We start from the raw sequence: 16,593 nt of genomic DNA, 5'->3' as shown, positions 1-16,593 counted from the left end.
AATTAGCTTATCAAAGAACACGGTGAACTAAAAAAAAGTTGAATGAGACCAAAATACTCAAAAAGACAAACTACTAAACATGGTGAAGTCTAAAAAAATAGGGATTTAATTTACACTCCATTTAAGATAGGGAATATAATTAAAATGAATTCTAATATGGTCTTTAATTCAATGTTGCTATGCATGCAATATCGAAATGGATATGATATGCATGCATTCCACTTCTTACAATGAAAAACAGTAGAACATCTATATATACTAGCATGAATGCACGTGCTCTGCACATGAATGCCTATGGAAGACTATGTTGCGCATCACACCTTTAAACTGCAAGTGGCAGCATAATTTTAGCCACAATCAGATAACAAATTTCATAATCCAATGTGGTTGGTCACCGTCTCCAATTTCAAGATTCCCCAACTATTCTATACAATAATCAATAGGAATATTTGAAAATTTCCCAAGTTAACAGTGAAACTGAAATTAAATACGTATATTCATGTTTAACTTATTTTAAGTAGAAATCTATACAGCAAGATTATGGACAATGGAACTCAGCCTTGTATTCTTATAAATTTATTGACAAATTGGTCTATGCAATTACATTAGGTATCTCTTTAAAAGAAAAAGTACAAACCAAGTAGAAGTGTGGAATAATGTCCAGGAAGGCAGGAACTACATTGAAGACTCACTACTTTCTTGTGTATCGACACATCCAAAATCAGCTTATGACAATTGTCTTATCAGGGAAATAATACTTAATTAATAATTAAGAAAAAAAATACAAAGTCAAATTGGAAAATTGGAGCTCACTGTGATAGAGATTCTCATTAAAATATGATGGACACTCAATGTACAAATACAACCAAAAAGATGTATACAAATACAAAAGTTAAATTTTCATTAGGTAATTAATCAATGATATGATAAATACAAAAAATCATAATAGCCAATTAAAAGAGCATCAGTCTTTAATTTGAAGAGGGGAACAATTTGAAGCAGTTTTCATTCACAAATTCTCGCCAAGTGAGACCAGGTGTGTCTTGGAAGAATGAAAATTAACAATAGTAGAAGAGAGCACTAACATCACAGGTGTGTCTTGGAAGAATGAAAGTTAACAATAGCCAGAAGGGAGCACTAACATCACACTGGAAGCTGAAAAGTTCTCTAAAACAATTCAATTTTTTCTGATCAACAAGAAGTAAACTGGAAAATATCAACAAAGGTTATACACTATTAAGGTACTTACAGAAAGGACAATTCAGATCAACCAAAACTTTACGGACTAACATACCCAACAAAATCAAATTGATCTTTTCATAAGCACAATAAAATTGAACTCTTTCATATCATAATAATGTTGATAGTGGTCTATAGGAAAGCAAAATATAGGTTCCTCTTTTTCATAAAATTCTCCGAAAAGTATAATCAGATTCTTGGATTCTTCTATCTTTATAAATTTGTATGCATATAACTTTGTCATAAGTTTATTGGTATACAAACATGGTGCGATGTATCATAGATGGTGTGTATGCAAACATGGTGTGATGAAGAATCCAAGAATGGTGAAGCATAAGCTTTAACATTGAAATAACCAAACATTAACCAATGAACATCAGGGTTCAAAAAACCATAAGCAAATGAAGAGCACTATTGACGACTTCATCACATTGGTCACACCCTAAAGGAAGCATGACATTGACAAATTTATGGCAATATATAATCAGTGTCTAATGTCTAGAGACAAACATTATATATTATGCGATTCAAACAACATATACAAAAGAAAAAATAAAAGGTGAAGTTAGTGTTACCCTCCTACCAAGCCAATTAGGATTTCCCCCCACTAAATGGGAAATTAGGGTCACCCTCCCAAATACACACAAAAAAAATTCGGTCAACCCAATTTGAGAGTCTTGGAGAGTCACTCCCTGTTTTGTTTAATACCAATTATGACATTGTTCTCCAATTAGCAAAAAGAAATGAAAATAAAATCTCTAACTAGCTAGAAACTTGTAATATTTTTGAGATATAGTTGTTTCCATCTTTGAGCTAGTTGATTTATGTGTTGTGATTAGTGATTTAAGATGTGAGAAACTATCCACCTTTTTTTCTACCTGGCAAAAAAACACTATAACTGTAAACTTATAATTTTTTTTTAGATCTAGTTGTTTCTATCTTTAAACTAGTTGATTTGTGTATTATGATTAGTGATTTAAGATATGAGAAAACAATTTATTCTCTCGTTGAATACGGGATATACTTGTGAAAATTGGAAGTCATCACCATTAGACTACTATCATTTTGATATTGTTAGAGCCTTAAACATTTTTTTATTATTATCAACAAATTTGCAAATGATTTTTCACTTGTTTCTTAGGGTTTTATAAGGGCCTAATCTAAGAGCTCGCCTAGGCCCCCACAAACTCAGAGCGGGCCCTGCTCTTTGCAATATATTTTTCATTTTTCAATTATAGGTTATTGTTAATTGAAAAATAATTGGGTTGATTTTGATAAGCAATTGAACTTCAAATCCTCAAATATTATATTAATAAATCGTGTGATTTATATCGATTTTAATATTGTTATCGTCAATGATATTTTTAAGTTGGGACTTGGGATTAGTAGTCTGATACATATATATATACACACCACTATGCATGTGTACAATACACATGCACGTACATATTATTATGCATGTATACAATAAACATGTAAATACCACTAAACATGTGTATAACACACATGCATTGCATGCAGGCCGGCTCTACCCCATAACATAATAAGTAGCCACTTAGGATCCCGCAGCCCAAGGGGCCCTCAATATATTTTAGGTCACAGCCCCCCCCCCCCCCCTATTGCTTTATTAGCAAAAAAAAACCTTATTATTATTATTTTTCATTTATTTTAATCCGTTAGATAAACGTTTTTACATTATAAATTTGGAAACCAGAAAATCACACTAAACGATTTCATTTCCCTGCATTTTCGCCTTCTCAAAAAAAAAAATACATATATATCTCTATAATTTATTAAAATTCTTCATCACTATATAACAAATAATCAAATATGGGGCATTGAAGCCAACACTTCAATCTTACCTCTATTCTTCTTTCGTCTTTTTTGGTTTTTCACTATAATCCATAATTATATATATATATTGTTTTATTTATATATATATATATATATATATATATATATATATATTTATTTGTTAAATAAATCTATTGAAGTTTCAAATTTATGAGATGACTATTATTCAATAAAGGAAAAAAAATAAAAAGTTGGGATCAAATTTTATAATAATTGTTATATTCTAAATTCTTTATTAAATAAATTGAGGCTTGCATTCATATGAAATAATTCAAACAAATCCATAAAAATAACAATTTTATTAGTATATATTAATACTATAAGGCCCCATATTCAAATTTTGTTTAGGGCCCCCCAATTGCCTTAAGCCGCCCCTGACTGCATGTGTATACCAGACATACACATGCAATGTATAAGCACGCATGCATAGACATGTATACAAACATCATGATGCATGTGGATAACACACTTGCGCAAATACTATTATGCATGTGTATACTACACATGCACACATCATTATGCATGTGTACAACATACATGCAAACACTATTATACATGTATATACACATATATGCAAACACTATTATGTATGTATATACACATATAAAACTGCATTTTAAATTATTGTATTTAATTTTTGAAATTTTAGTTGTTTCGAAAATTATGTTTAATTTCCAAAAAATTTAAATATGTGCAGATATTTAATATCTTAATTAAATATTAAATCAAATTTGCATTTTTTTTTAGTATTATCCATTTTTTTGTGTAAATTTTTTAAATCTTTCTAGAAATAAGAGAGGAGAGAGTTAGAGACATGTGTTTGATTGGCTACACATGTTTTTTAGTTTGTTTTAAATTAAAACACTTAAGAGGGGTACAAATGTCTTTTTGTGTTTTTTGTCCTCGAACCGTAATTCCCATAATCCCAGCCGCACCTGTCTTATGGACCCGATCCACACATGAATACATGATCCATCTCAATTTGTAAGTTTTGAGTTTTGAGGGCCACACTGGGCCAAACCAATTAACCACAAGATATTTCTTGTAGTAATTGTCCACAATTAGTATTATGAAAACAGACTGTGCTTGCATGTACAGTAGACCAAAGGGCTTCCTAAAAAATATTAGCTTGTAAAAGATATCCGATATCTCACCGATATATCTCATTTTTAGTTTGTTGAAATTTTAAAATTGGTAAAAATATATTGAGCTTAAAATTTTTTCGATTTTTCCGATATATATCCATGTGAATTATTGTTATACTTATTTTGAATATTGAACTTAATTTCAACATTAGTGAATTTTTTTTCGAGATATATCGAACTTTGTTTTTCCGATAAATATGAAAAAGTTTATTGTAAGTTCAAGGTGTGTGTTTGTTTTCGCCGATATAATCGATATTTCAAATATGAAAATTAATGGATAATCGATATATATCGGTTGCATTTTTGAAACATTTTTTTTTTCAAATTTGGATAACACGAATGTTATATTTTTGACCAATTGTTAATATTGAATTTTAAATATCCGATATATCCAGTGATACATCGTAGGTAGATAAATGGAGATATATCGGTGAGATATATCGCTTGAGATATATTTTAGATAAATTTTGGGATCTATGGCATCCAAAGAAGCGATCGAAACATACTACTCACAAAAAAAAGCTTGAAAAAGATATCCGATATATCTCAAGCCGGTTTTGTAGATGGAAGCTTTAAACTAAAAGAAATATATTAACCGAGGTAACTTGGAAATTTTAAACATAAAATACCACGACACTCAGACTGGAGTAGATAAACCGGGTAAAAGTTGAAAAAACATAGAGTGGTGGAATTATTTTGCAAAGGTTTTAGAAGACAATTTTCTTTGAATGTGTCTTTGCTCAATACAAAGAGTAACACTACTACTTCTTACAAATCCCCTTCCTAAAAAAAAACTGCATTTTTAATTATTGTATTTAATTTTTAATTATTGTACACATATAAAACTGCAGTGAATAATTAAAAGTATTAAAAACTGCATTTTTAATTATTGTATTTAATTTTTGAATTTTTAGTTGTTTCGAAAATTATGTTTAATTTCCAAATAATTTAAACATGTGTTGATATTTAATATCTTAGTTAAATATTAAATCAAATTTGCAAAAAAAAATTCATTTTGTGATTTTTTTTGTATCTTCCATTTTTTTTTTTTGTAATTTTTTTAAATCTTTATAGAAATAAAAGAGGAGAGAGTGAGAGACACGTATCCATCTCAATTTGTAAGTTTTGAGTTTTGAGGCCACGCAATTATCCACAAGATATATCTAACCACAATAGTAATTTTCGCACCTGCACGTGTAGAAGAAGTGCGAAAGAGTGACACACTACTACTTCTTATAAATCCCCTTCCTCAAAAAGCCATCTCCTACATTAGCTAGTAAACGGTTTCATTGACCCCTTAAAGGTATGTTGTTTTTGTTTATAAGTTGATTTTAGAGTTAAAGTTATAGTCTTTACATGTTTGTGCTTGTTTTCCGACTCATTATTTGTGTCTGTGTTACGAGTTTTCGCGTGTAGTTAGAAGACTTAAATAGAATAGAGCTTGTAGAATCACTTTAACTTGAAGAGTTGATTGGTAGCCTATTTTGTGTGTTTTGCTATCATGTTTACTGGACACTGTTGTAGTTAGTGTTTTATTGTGTTGGGGCTAGTTTGGGATTGGATTGAGGGTTATTCTATTTTGTTTATTTGAGGATTAGGCTTTGATCACATTTTAAAGTTTGTGTTTAATAATTGGAATGTATTTACAGGTATGAATCTTTGCTCGCGCGGGATACTAGTAACACTAGATTTACCCACTCCCCCTTTGTATACTCAGCGAACAAGCTTTCATACCAACATCCTGAAACGAAACAAATGACTTCAATGATAACTACCTAATGTTTCAAAATACTGTTAGGCCACTGAAGAACAATAACCCACATAATGGTCTTCTTCTTGTCTTAAAGAAATGCAAAAGTCTAAAGCAATTCAAAGAAATACATGCATACTTTCTCAAATCCCACTATCCACCGCTTTCGATTGCCCACTTATTATCCATCACCACAATCCCAGGCAATGCCCATCTCTTTGTCCATGCTCGCTCGATTTTCAATAATATTATACATCGTAATACTTTCATGTACAATACCATGATCAGAGGGTTTTTTCAAACACATTCACCAGTTACCGCTGTATGTTGTTACCTAGACATGTTAAATTATGGTCTAACTGCCAATAACTACACTTTCCCGCCATTAATCAAAGCTTGTATGGATATGGTCCTACCTTATTCTAAGTTATATGGACGTTTGGTTCATGCCCATGTCGTTGAATTTGGATTTCCGGATGATCTTTTTGTCGTTACTGCGCTTATTGAATTTTACTCTTCTGTTGGTGATATGGGAACTGCGAGGAGCCTGTTTGATAGAATCCTTAAAAAGGATGTGGTTTTGTGGACAGCCATGATTGATGGTTATGGGAAGGTTGGGGACGTCAAAGAAGCCAGAGTGTTATTTGATGAGATGTCTGAAAGGAATGTAATATCCTGGAGTGCAATGATGGCAGCGTACTCAAGGGTTAGTGAGTTTAAAGAGGTGCTCTCTCTATTTAGGGAGATGCAAGAGGTTGGCACCATACCTAATGATTCGGTTCTTGTGAGCGTGCTTACTGCTTGTGCAAATCTTGGTGCACTTGCACAAGGGTTCTGGGTCCATTCCTATGTGAAACATCACAATCTTGACTCCAACACAATATTGTCTACTGCAATAACTGACATGTATGCAAAATGTGGTTGCATAGACGCAGCATTGTCAGTTTTTGAGCATATAAAGAACAAGGATGTTGGGGCATGGAATGCTATAATTTCGGGTGTTGCAATGAACAGTGATATTGGGAAATCACTCGAGCTCTTCAATAGGATGCCTATGCATGGGGCACAACCCAATGATACCACCTTCATTGCTATTCTCACTGCTTGCACACATGCCGGGTTAGTTGATGAAGGTCTTAATCTATTTGATAAAATGGGTACCCTCTACAAGCTCGAGCCTAGGCTTGAGCATTATGCCTGTGTGGTTGATCTTTTGGCTCGAGCAGGTAGGTTAGAGGAAGCTGAGAAGTTTATAGAGGAGAGGATTGGAGGGGTTGGAAAAGGTGATGCTAATGTTTGGGGGGCTTTACTAGGTGCTTGTCGAACTTATGGAAATGTCAAAGTAGGCAACAGAGTTTGGAGAAAGCTTGCTGATTTAGGAGTAGCTGATTGTGGCACTTACATTAATTTGTACAACATGTATAAAGAATCCGGTTGGGAAATGGAAGCCAATCAAGCCAGGCGATCAATCAGGGAGATGGGAATGAAGAAAAAACCTGGCTGTAGTTTGGTAGAGGTAGATGGCATGGTAGATGAATTTGGTGCTGGTGATCTTTCTCACCCAGAAGCAAGAGAAATGTGTGAGGTTCTTCATTCTTTGCTCAAGCTGGTGAACTCGGAAGGTTTTTGACTTTGTGTAACATATGGATTTTTTTATTGTTAATCTAATCTTATTCAACAATTTCCTTTTGAAAATAAGACGATGCAATGGTACATGAATGACAATAGTCTTTTCTCATTTGTTAGAGAGTCTGTCTGGCTTTGTATCATGCAATAAACGTAAATTATAATTGGTTCAATTTGAGTAGTAAGAATTCTATTTTGGTATTTTTTATGTTGAACAATATTCTCATCTGCACTTCTTAGACAAGATGTGCCTAAACAGCTTTGTACTGTCAAATACTGAGAGTGATATGTAACTAAATGCTCTTTTTCCCAATTTGGAGTGAAAAAGAACTTGCCGTCATTATATTCTATGCATTAACATTTAAAGTTAAGAGTATTACTATGTACTGCTAAGATTAGAAAGGGACTATAAAGAGCTCATAGATTGTACTCGGGGCAGAGAGAAGTGAGAAGTGGTGCAGCTCAGTAATGGGATCTTGCAATTTTTGGTATTCAAGTTCATGTGAAGGTCTAAACCTGTTGCATAGGAGGTATATATTGGGTACAACCTGTTTCATGTTTTTTAATTTTTAATTTTTAAATTTTAAAAAAAATCACGAAATGTTTTTCCATTAAATTTTGGAAGATCAATTGTAACAGTTTTACATAATTGGGAGCTTGGTTGAGGATTTGGTATAACTTTTATTAGTTTTTATACGTCTACTGAAGATAGTTTATGGCACATTGCTTGATGATTCATTGGTTAGTTTAATATTTGTGCTTGGCTGTGTGAGGAGAATTTGATGTTAGATTTGAGGGGACCCCTTTATAAATAAATTAAAATTTTGTTTCATATGAAACAAGAAGTTTCATTCGTTTCAATGATAGTAGGGTTTTCAACTTTTCATAGATCTCATTTGTCAACTCTTTGTTTGAGATCAACTACAATTTCATGCTTACAATGTATTTACAGGTCTGGAGTCTGAACCTTTGCTAATTCCTCTTCAAGTTGAAGGTCTGGTTTGTATATTCTTTGGCGGTTGCAACCAAAGGGGGATGCAGAGTATGCTTGCAGAGCTGCACAACTGCAGAGATTGCGTAGATAACACCATTTTGTTATCCCCAAGCTTTTCATGCTCTAAGGTTTATCAGAAGTTAAACCTCTCCTAACCCAATTTTAAATATTCAATTTTGCTTCCAAAATTTGTAAAACTCAACTTCAATGGTGGAGAGAAGAAAATCTTTGATACTTGATTCCACCAGAAATCTTCTTGATTCTGTATTGAATTCGACATCAAGAACTAAGAATGACATTGCTGAAGCTGAAGAGTTTCGTCTGAACAAGAAGACCAATGAGTCACTATCTTTGCAGTTACCAGCAGGGATTCTTCGGTGTTCAAAGACTACGAGTGATGCTCAAAACCCAGAAGAAGCTTTTTACGATGATGCTACTTTGGTTGGTGTTTCATTGTCGGTTTTGAAAAGATTATCCATCACATCTGGTTCACTGGTAAATTTTCTTCTTCTTTCTTCCAAATAAGTTTGAATTTAATTTCATTATTTGAACGTCTTTTTGGTGTTTCTATCTAATTAGATTTGTTAAACTAGGAGTGTTGAGTTATACACACAACTTTTGCCACAGTCGAGGTTTTTCTTTTTATGTATGATTTGTTAAGAATTAAAATATTTCCAGTTATTCTGCATTTGTCAAATGATGGTGATATTTTTCAGTGTTGTTCTATTGTTGTAGAATTTTTGCATGTGAGGAATGTCTAATTTGTTTTATATATTTCTTTTGTAAGGTGCTTGTCAGGAGTATTGGTACAATGTTACAGAGGGTGGCTCGGATTGTTGTATTAGATAAACCAGACATGGTTTTCCAAGAATGCTCTTCTGAGATGGATTTTCTTTCTCCCCATTCTCGACGTGAAATGATTGTTTTTCCTTCTCACACATTCCCTTCTGTCCATCACCTTCCTTTCGATGAAGCCGCTTTTCTCTCTCCAATATTAGCATTCAACCTTGACTTGCATACGTCGTGCTTGAAATCTCTTGTTCATGAAGGACAGGAGACTTTGATGTCTTTGTTTGGAATTAAAACAGACACGGATGACAAAGGAACCAAGGCCCCGATTGTTGAATTAGAGCTAAAACCGTGGGCTTATTTGCGAGGTTTGCATCACACTTAAGGGCTTCTTTTGTAAAAATACCAGAATGTGGTACCATTGAATCTTTTAAGGTAGGTTCCCTTGTCGAAGCTGAAGATCGTCAAGCATTGATTGATTTGGCTCTGAACAATTACTTCAAAGTTGACAGATATCTAGCTAGAGGCGACATTTTCTACATCCACATAAATTGGAATTGCAGTTCGCAATTGTGCATTTCCTGTAGTCAGACAAAGAGTGATGATAACGTGGGCAGTGTAGTCTACTTCAAGGTGAGTTTCTTTGCCAATTTATTGACATTGGATCCTTGAGGAAACCAGATAAAGTGACAGGTTTAGGATTACTTTGTTCCTAGGTGATGGATATGGAACCAGTAGATGAACCTGTTCTTCGTATAAACTGCAACAAAACTGCACTTGTGCTTGGAGGAAGTGTGTGTTCTGCTGTTCCCCCCAATCTATTGATTGGTGAAGATGAAAAGGTTGTACCTTTGCAAGGGGACACAGTGAAGATTTTGGCGTCTATACTGGCTCCACCTCTATGTCCTTCATCACTTTCTTCAAAATTCAGAGTTGCAGTTCTCTTATATGGTTTGGCAGGTTATTACTTACTGCTATAATTTTATTTTATTTATCTATTTATTTATTTTCTTGGGGGGTAACAAGGTGATTCTATGCTTTCTTATAATTATAATTACAAAATTCAGAGTTGCGATTTTCTTGTAAGGTGATTTTATGATCTTGTTAAATCTAGAAACAAGTGAGATGTTGAGGGGATAAAAATTTGCAATATTTCAAATTTTGAAAGCGTGAAATTCTATCTTAAAGTCTTTTGATGAAAGATTCTTTCTGGGGTAGTATTATTTGTTTCCTTTTGTCTAACATTTTATTTTTTGGTGGTTTGTTTGTGGAAGCTTTTGGTTGTTAGACCCACAATACTTCAAGTGGATTCTCTAGTTTTCACCAGAATAGCGGCCATACAATTAGAATTCACAGAGACATTTTATTTTATTACTTTTTCATTAGGGACTAGGTTATGTAAATTGGAACTTGAAAATCTCTAGTATGCTTGTGCATGTTTGATGGGCATTTTAGCGAATTTTGGTAGAACCAACTTCATAGTTTGTGTAACACTTAAGGATTAAGAACAATTGCAGAATTTTTTGTAAATTTGTTAAAACTAGCACATTAGTTCCATTGAAATTGATCAAAAGTGGTAGGAATTGTTATATTAGTTCCATAGTGCTATACAGCCTTTGAAAGGTTGCACTATAAAAAAACTTGTAATTTTTATACTTGCAGTATCTTGTTGGTAGCAGTCTTGTTCTAAGTTGCAGCTTTGTCATTCTATTTTTCTTATTTTCTAGTTTCCCATTCTTTTATTTCTGTGGGATATCTCATCCTACATTTTTGATATTATAGTTATATATAGATATACACCCTATACCGATAAAAAAAAAAAATACTTGATCTGTTATTTTTTGCTATTGGTTTGTTGATTGGTGTGTCTGTGGGTCATCTGTGTGGGTACCGCCTTTTACTTGATTCGTTTACCATATATAGAAGAAGATATGTTTGCATTACTTGGAAAATAATTGCACTGGGCAGTTCTGATTTTTCGTTCTCTTATAGGGTGTGGGAAAAGGACAGTTGTAAGATATGTTGCTCGCCGCTTGGGTCTGCACGTAGTTGAGTATAGCTGTTATGATATAATGGGATCCTCTGAGAAAAAGGTTTCTGTGGCGCTAGCACATGCTTTCAAAGCAGCTGAGAGGTATTTGAAGCAAGTGAGCTTTGTTTATGACTGACATGGCTTGTTTCTGGTTCCTGATGTTGTAACTAATACATGACATTTTTCAGCTACTCTCCAACAATACTTCTTCTCCGCCATTTTGAGGTTTTCAGGAAAGTTTCTTCTCATGAGGGATCATCTGATCAAGTTGGTCTTACCACAGAAGTTGCATCTGTTATCAGGGAGTTGACTCAGCCTGCTTTTGATGATCAAGTATCTTGCTCTGGAGGACAGGTGGTGGCTCTACTTCTCTACTTCCTATAGGCATCTGTTAAAAACTTGTATAACTTTGTTATTGTCCCGTCCACAAAAATGTCCTATAGTGGTTAAGCACTTACACTTAAGTTACATTGACAGGGATTGTGTCCCTATCCGACACGGATACAAAGTGTCCGACATGGCGAAATACCAAAAATTGAGGTATATGAGCGTGTCGTGTCTGACACATACGTGCACACGTAGCCGACACGGATTATTTTTAGAATATGGCTTGTCCTTGTAACATAGGTTTATAATATCAAGAGAATTGGCGTCTGACAAGAAATGGCCTTCTTGTATCTTTCATAAATACACAGTACTATCTCTTACACTTCTCTTGATGAATATTGTACTTTAACAGATCTATTATGGTTCTTGACAAACTTCATAAAAATAAGATTACTGGCTGATCATGATTATTATTGTCAAGAATCTGATGTTTTAATCTTATCTTGCCAAATCAGCATATGAAGGATGCTTTGAGGATACTTGGACATAGGGTACTGTTAGTTGCAGTTGCTGACAGTTCGGAAGGTCTTCCAGCTCCTATTAGACGCTGCTTCAGTCATGAGATAAGCATGCGTTCGTTAAGTGAAGACCAGAGAGCTGATATGCTTTCACAGTTACTGCAGACTGCACCTGGAGTCTCAAGTGATGTGAGTGAATTTTGTTGAGTTTTTTTATAGTGGTATGGTATGAAAAGCCTGTTAATGCAGTCCTTGCTGGATATTGATAATAATCTAGCTAGCTAGCTTGGCTTATTTTTTAAGCCATTTTGTAGGTGCAGTGGTAGGTGATATTGATCTGATTTAGTTAGGTTTGATGGGAATTATAAGATTTAGGACGTGCTGTGCTTTATTAAGTTCACATACATTTTATTTCCTTGTACATTGTGCTCTGAGGAGATTGAATGGTTTTATTCATTTCCATGTTAATAAATGGATTTTATAAAATTGAAATGAGAATAAATTCCTGTGTTACTTGGATCTGTCTGTAAACTTTTAAAGCGAGCGACATCATAGGCTGCCTATGGACCCATTATCTGTAATTACATTAATCACTTTCCTTCTAACACTCAAACAAAAATCTAATTCGATTGTTGGCTTACAGATCATGAGAAAGAAAGAGGAGAGTAATTTGCTTTCATCCTTAGAAATGATGTAAATATATTCATCATTTGTTTTTGTGCACTTTTTCCTGTTTGACTGATTTCATCGTTTATATATTCTGTAAAACTGAATTGTACATGAACTTTTGACATCCATAGCGTTCGTGTTTCGTCCTTTGCCGCTGATTAGTACAGGTGGAACTCAATGATGATTAATAAATGTTTATTTTTGGAGTAGTGTACATGTTAAATATGCTTAGAATACGTTGCAGTTGATGTGTATGTCCGCTTTTTTCGTTGTAAATGTGTTTTCTGTAAATATTAGCACGTGTCTCTCTTGTATTCCATGGTTTTGACTTAAATTTTCAAATACTTGTTTTGTGCAGATTGAGAAGGTGGACCTTGTGAAGGACATAGTTGGTCAAACTTCTGGTTTTATGCCTAGAGATGTACGTGCATTGGTTGCTGATGCTGGTGCAAATCTGTTGTCAAAACTCCAAGCTGATGATTCCAGGGACTTTGATAAGAACAATTCGTCCAAGTCTGTCCATGATAATGCTGCCACATTCAAACCTGCACTGCACTATGTTGGTAAAGAAGACATCACCAGAGCTTTGGAAAGATCCAAGAAAAGAAATGCATCTGCTTTGGGTACTCCTAAGGTAATATTAGTTGATCCGCACAAAAATGGAACTTCATTGCCAAATGATCTCTTTATTGGTCTAAGAGTGTTAGATGTTGCTGTCTAATGCACTTGATCTATTTGAGATCAGATTATAGCATTTCTAGAAATTTAGTTATTTGTAGATATTTATTGGTTTCCATGTGATAAATTTTGTTATCGTGTCAATGATTGCTTGAATTTGGATTACCGTCTAGGTGCCTGATGTCAAATGGGAAGATGTTGGTGGACTTGAGGATGTGAAGAAAGCAATAATGGATACTGTTCAGGTACAGATCTTGTGCATGTATTCTTCTTCCATAGTTGCAGCGAGTATATGTATGTGTATTGCTAAAGACCAGATAAAGAAAACAACAATTTGTCTTGTTCGCCAGTTATTATTCTTCTTGGTTCAAAGTGAGATCTGTTTATTTTGTTTCTACAGTTACCTCTACTGCACAAGGATTTATTCTCATCTGGACTGCGTAAGCGTTCGGGTGTGCTTCTCTATGGCCCTCCTGGCACCGGGAAGGTATTTTCGTGTAAACAAGCATTTTCTTATTTGTAACTTTAAGTAGGAACCTTTTAACTTATTAGATTATTAACTATGTTTTCTAATTTTCAGACTTTATTAGCAAAGGCAGTTGCAACAGAGTGTTCCTTGAATTTTCTGAGTGTAAAAGGGCCTGAGTTGATTAATATGTACATTGGAGAATCAGAAAAAAATGTCAGAGACATATTTCAGAAGGTATGAATTCACTTCCCAGACTAGGGGAAGTGACGTGGTGTAGATTCACAACATAGTGACCATAACTTTGTGATTTTATGTTTGTCCTCTACAGGCTAGATCAGCATGTCCTTGTGTTATTTTTTTTGATGAGCTGGACTCTCTTGCTCCTGCTAGAGGAGCATCTGGTGATTCTGGGGGTGTTATGGATCGAGTTGTTTCCCAGGTAATGATGTTTTTTCACTATGGTGCTCTACTCACAAATTTCTGCCCACGCCTAGCGTTTGTCTTAATTGTGGTGGGTGTTTCTTGTTTCTAGATGCTTGCGGAAATTGATGGCCTGAATGATTCCACACAGGTATATGATTTTTTGTATCGTTGTCATCTCTTTCTTTCCTTTTGTACCCTAGTTTATTATGCTTGTAATCCCTTTCTCTCCACTTGATTTGCCAGGATTTGTTCATCATTGGGGCAAGCAACAGACCTGATCTTATTGATCCAGCACTTTTACGGCCTGGCCGATTTGATAAGCTTCTTTATGTTGGAGTAAACTCTGATGTATCTTATAGGGAACGGTTAGTCTCTATTCTCATTTAAATTTCCTGCCCCAATCATCATTCCTCTGATGTATGCCTTTATCCACTTTCTGCAGTGTCTTGGAGGCCCTTACTCGGAAGATTAAACTTCACGAAAATGTCTCTCTGCACTCAATCGCAAAAAAATGCCCATTGAATTTTACTGGTGCAGATATGTATGCGCTATGTGCAGATGCATGGTTCTGTGCAGCAAAACGCAAGGTGAGCTTGGCTGGAACCATAGTTCCCACAATAAATGTTTGTAACTTATGTCAGTAGTTCATGCTCAGTCTTTTGTGGATAGGTACACTGGGGTGGAGAAGATCCAGTAAGTCTAATAGAATATAATAAATCATTTTTAGCGAAAAATTTGAATTAATAGCATCTAAACCCTTATTTTCAAAATTCAACACCTATAAACTAGATGTATTATAGTTCATTTTTTTTTTGGTAAAGGATGTATTATAGTTCATGCTTAGTAGTTTTATTTTTATTTTATTTAAAGTTGTTACCCAGGTGCTTACATCACATAAAACAGACGAGCAAAAACAAATAATAACTTCTCTAACGGTATAAATATCACATCATGAAAGTGTCAGAACCAATGCTTACAAGCATTTATTTTTCCTAGGTTTCAAGTCTGCATTCAGATTCGAATGGCACGGATGATCAACCTGATTCAGTGATTGTTGAATACGATGACTTTGTAAAGGTTAGGCCTTCCTGCTTTCATTGTGAAGGATCAGAGTTCATCGAGATACATATAATATATATTGTATTTTATAACAAAATACATGTATCAGTTTGCTCATATTCTCAACTTGAATCACCTCCACACTTCCACAGGTTTTAGAGGAACTATCACCGTCTCTATCAGTGGCTGAGCTCAAGAAGTATGAACAGTTGCGAGATCAGTTTGAAGGAACTACGAAGTGAGTTTTAGGTAACAGAACATCTGCCATGCATTCACTGCTAAGGACGACAGTCTAATAGTCTATTATAAAACCATATAGAACCTCAGCAAGCTCTCACTAGTACTGTTTTTTATATTTTCTTTTAATCCGTTTATTTACTTTTTCCTTTTTCAGGAGATGAGGATGTGTTAATCTGGTGCCTGGTGTATACTTGTCCACATTATATAAAGAACTAAGATGATAATCCATATTTTATAGCACTTTGAATCAGCTACACGCTGCAAGGAATTATACTCGGAATTTCAGGGCGTCTTTGGTGCAATCACCAGTTGGCTTATTGAAGAGAATCAACCATTTTGAGGAGCTCTCGTTTATTTAAATTGGATTATCTTGGTCAATGATATCTGGATCAGTAGAAGTACTAAAACAATTTTAACTTATATCCTTTGTAATAATGTTCAATAAACAAACAATAAAGTCTTAAATCAAATTTTACTTTCCTTGTAAAATTACGGATAAATTAGATCATGTAATCACCGTTTGGCAAGTGGAATCGTAATCAAGTGAGCGGAGCGAACGTAACGTTATGGGCAAGGAGGGTATGTGGCCCAAAATGTTGTTTCGTTTGGTTTCTGTGTAACTGTCTTCTCAGTCTTTCTTCTCTTATTTTTCGCCCCAAACTCACTTTCCCTCTCCACCTTCCCTCTTTCCTCAGTCTCTCTTCTTCTTCGTCCCAAATTCATCTTTCCTCTCTCTTTCACTCTCCGCTCACTCTCCATTGCTAGCATTTATACTAGTACA

General features: G+C 34.4%; 2 protein-coding genes across 3 annotated transcripts; both read left to right on the top strand.

Annotated features, from left to right (window-relative positions):
• The first annotated feature begins 5,435 nt into the window (after window positions 1-5,435).
• Window positions 5,436-8,763, top strand: LOC147479019 (pentatricopeptide repeat-containing protein At5g48910-like). Of its 2 annotated transcripts, none has more exons than XM_086582498.1 (2): window positions 5,436-5,541; window positions 5,888-7,829. In XM_086582498.1, the coding sequence occupies exon 2, from the start codon at window positions 6,017-6,019 to the stop codon at window positions 7,616-7,618; it is 1,602 nt and encodes a 533-aa protein (XP_086438624.1). In that variant the 5' UTR covers window positions 5,436-5,541; window positions 5,888-6,016; the 3' UTR covers window positions 7,619-7,829. The 2 variants fall into 2 exon arrangements, with proteins under 2 accessions (XP_086438624.1, XP_086438623.1); XM_086582497.1 differs by lacking the exon at window positions 5,436-5,541 and adding an exon at window positions 8,567-8,763 and having other exon boundaries at window positions 5,888-7,610.
• PEX6 (peroxin 6) lies at window positions 8,672-16,301 on the top strand. The gene is given in 18 exon segments (XM_086582496.1): window positions 8,672-9,103; window positions 9,396-9,759; window positions 9,762-10,030; window positions 10,114-10,357; window positions 11,390-11,531; window positions 11,618-11,783; window positions 12,272-12,463; window positions 13,302-13,577; window positions 13,795-13,866; window positions 14,022-14,108; window positions 14,202-14,324; window positions 14,419-14,529; window positions 14,623-14,661; window positions 14,757-14,878; window positions 14,956-15,100; window positions 15,510-15,590; window positions 15,725-15,821; window positions 15,967-16,301. Coding segments are annotated over 17 exon segments (2,811 nt in total). The 5' UTR covers window positions 8,672-8,815; the 3' UTR covers window positions 15,815-15,821; window positions 15,967-16,301.
• The last annotated feature ends 292 nt before the right edge of the window (window positions 16,302-16,593 follow it).

Source organism: Coptis chinensis, chromosome 9 (genome assembly GCF_015680905.1).
Source record: "Coptis chinensis isolate HL-2020 chromosome 9, ASM1568090v1, whole genome shotgun sequence".
NCBI classification, from domain to species: Eukaryota; Viridiplantae; Streptophyta; class Magnoliopsida; order Ranunculales; family Ranunculaceae; genus Coptis; species Coptis chinensis.
Note: the sequence above shows the minus strand (reverse complement) of the source record. Positions and strands in the feature narration are given on the sequence as shown.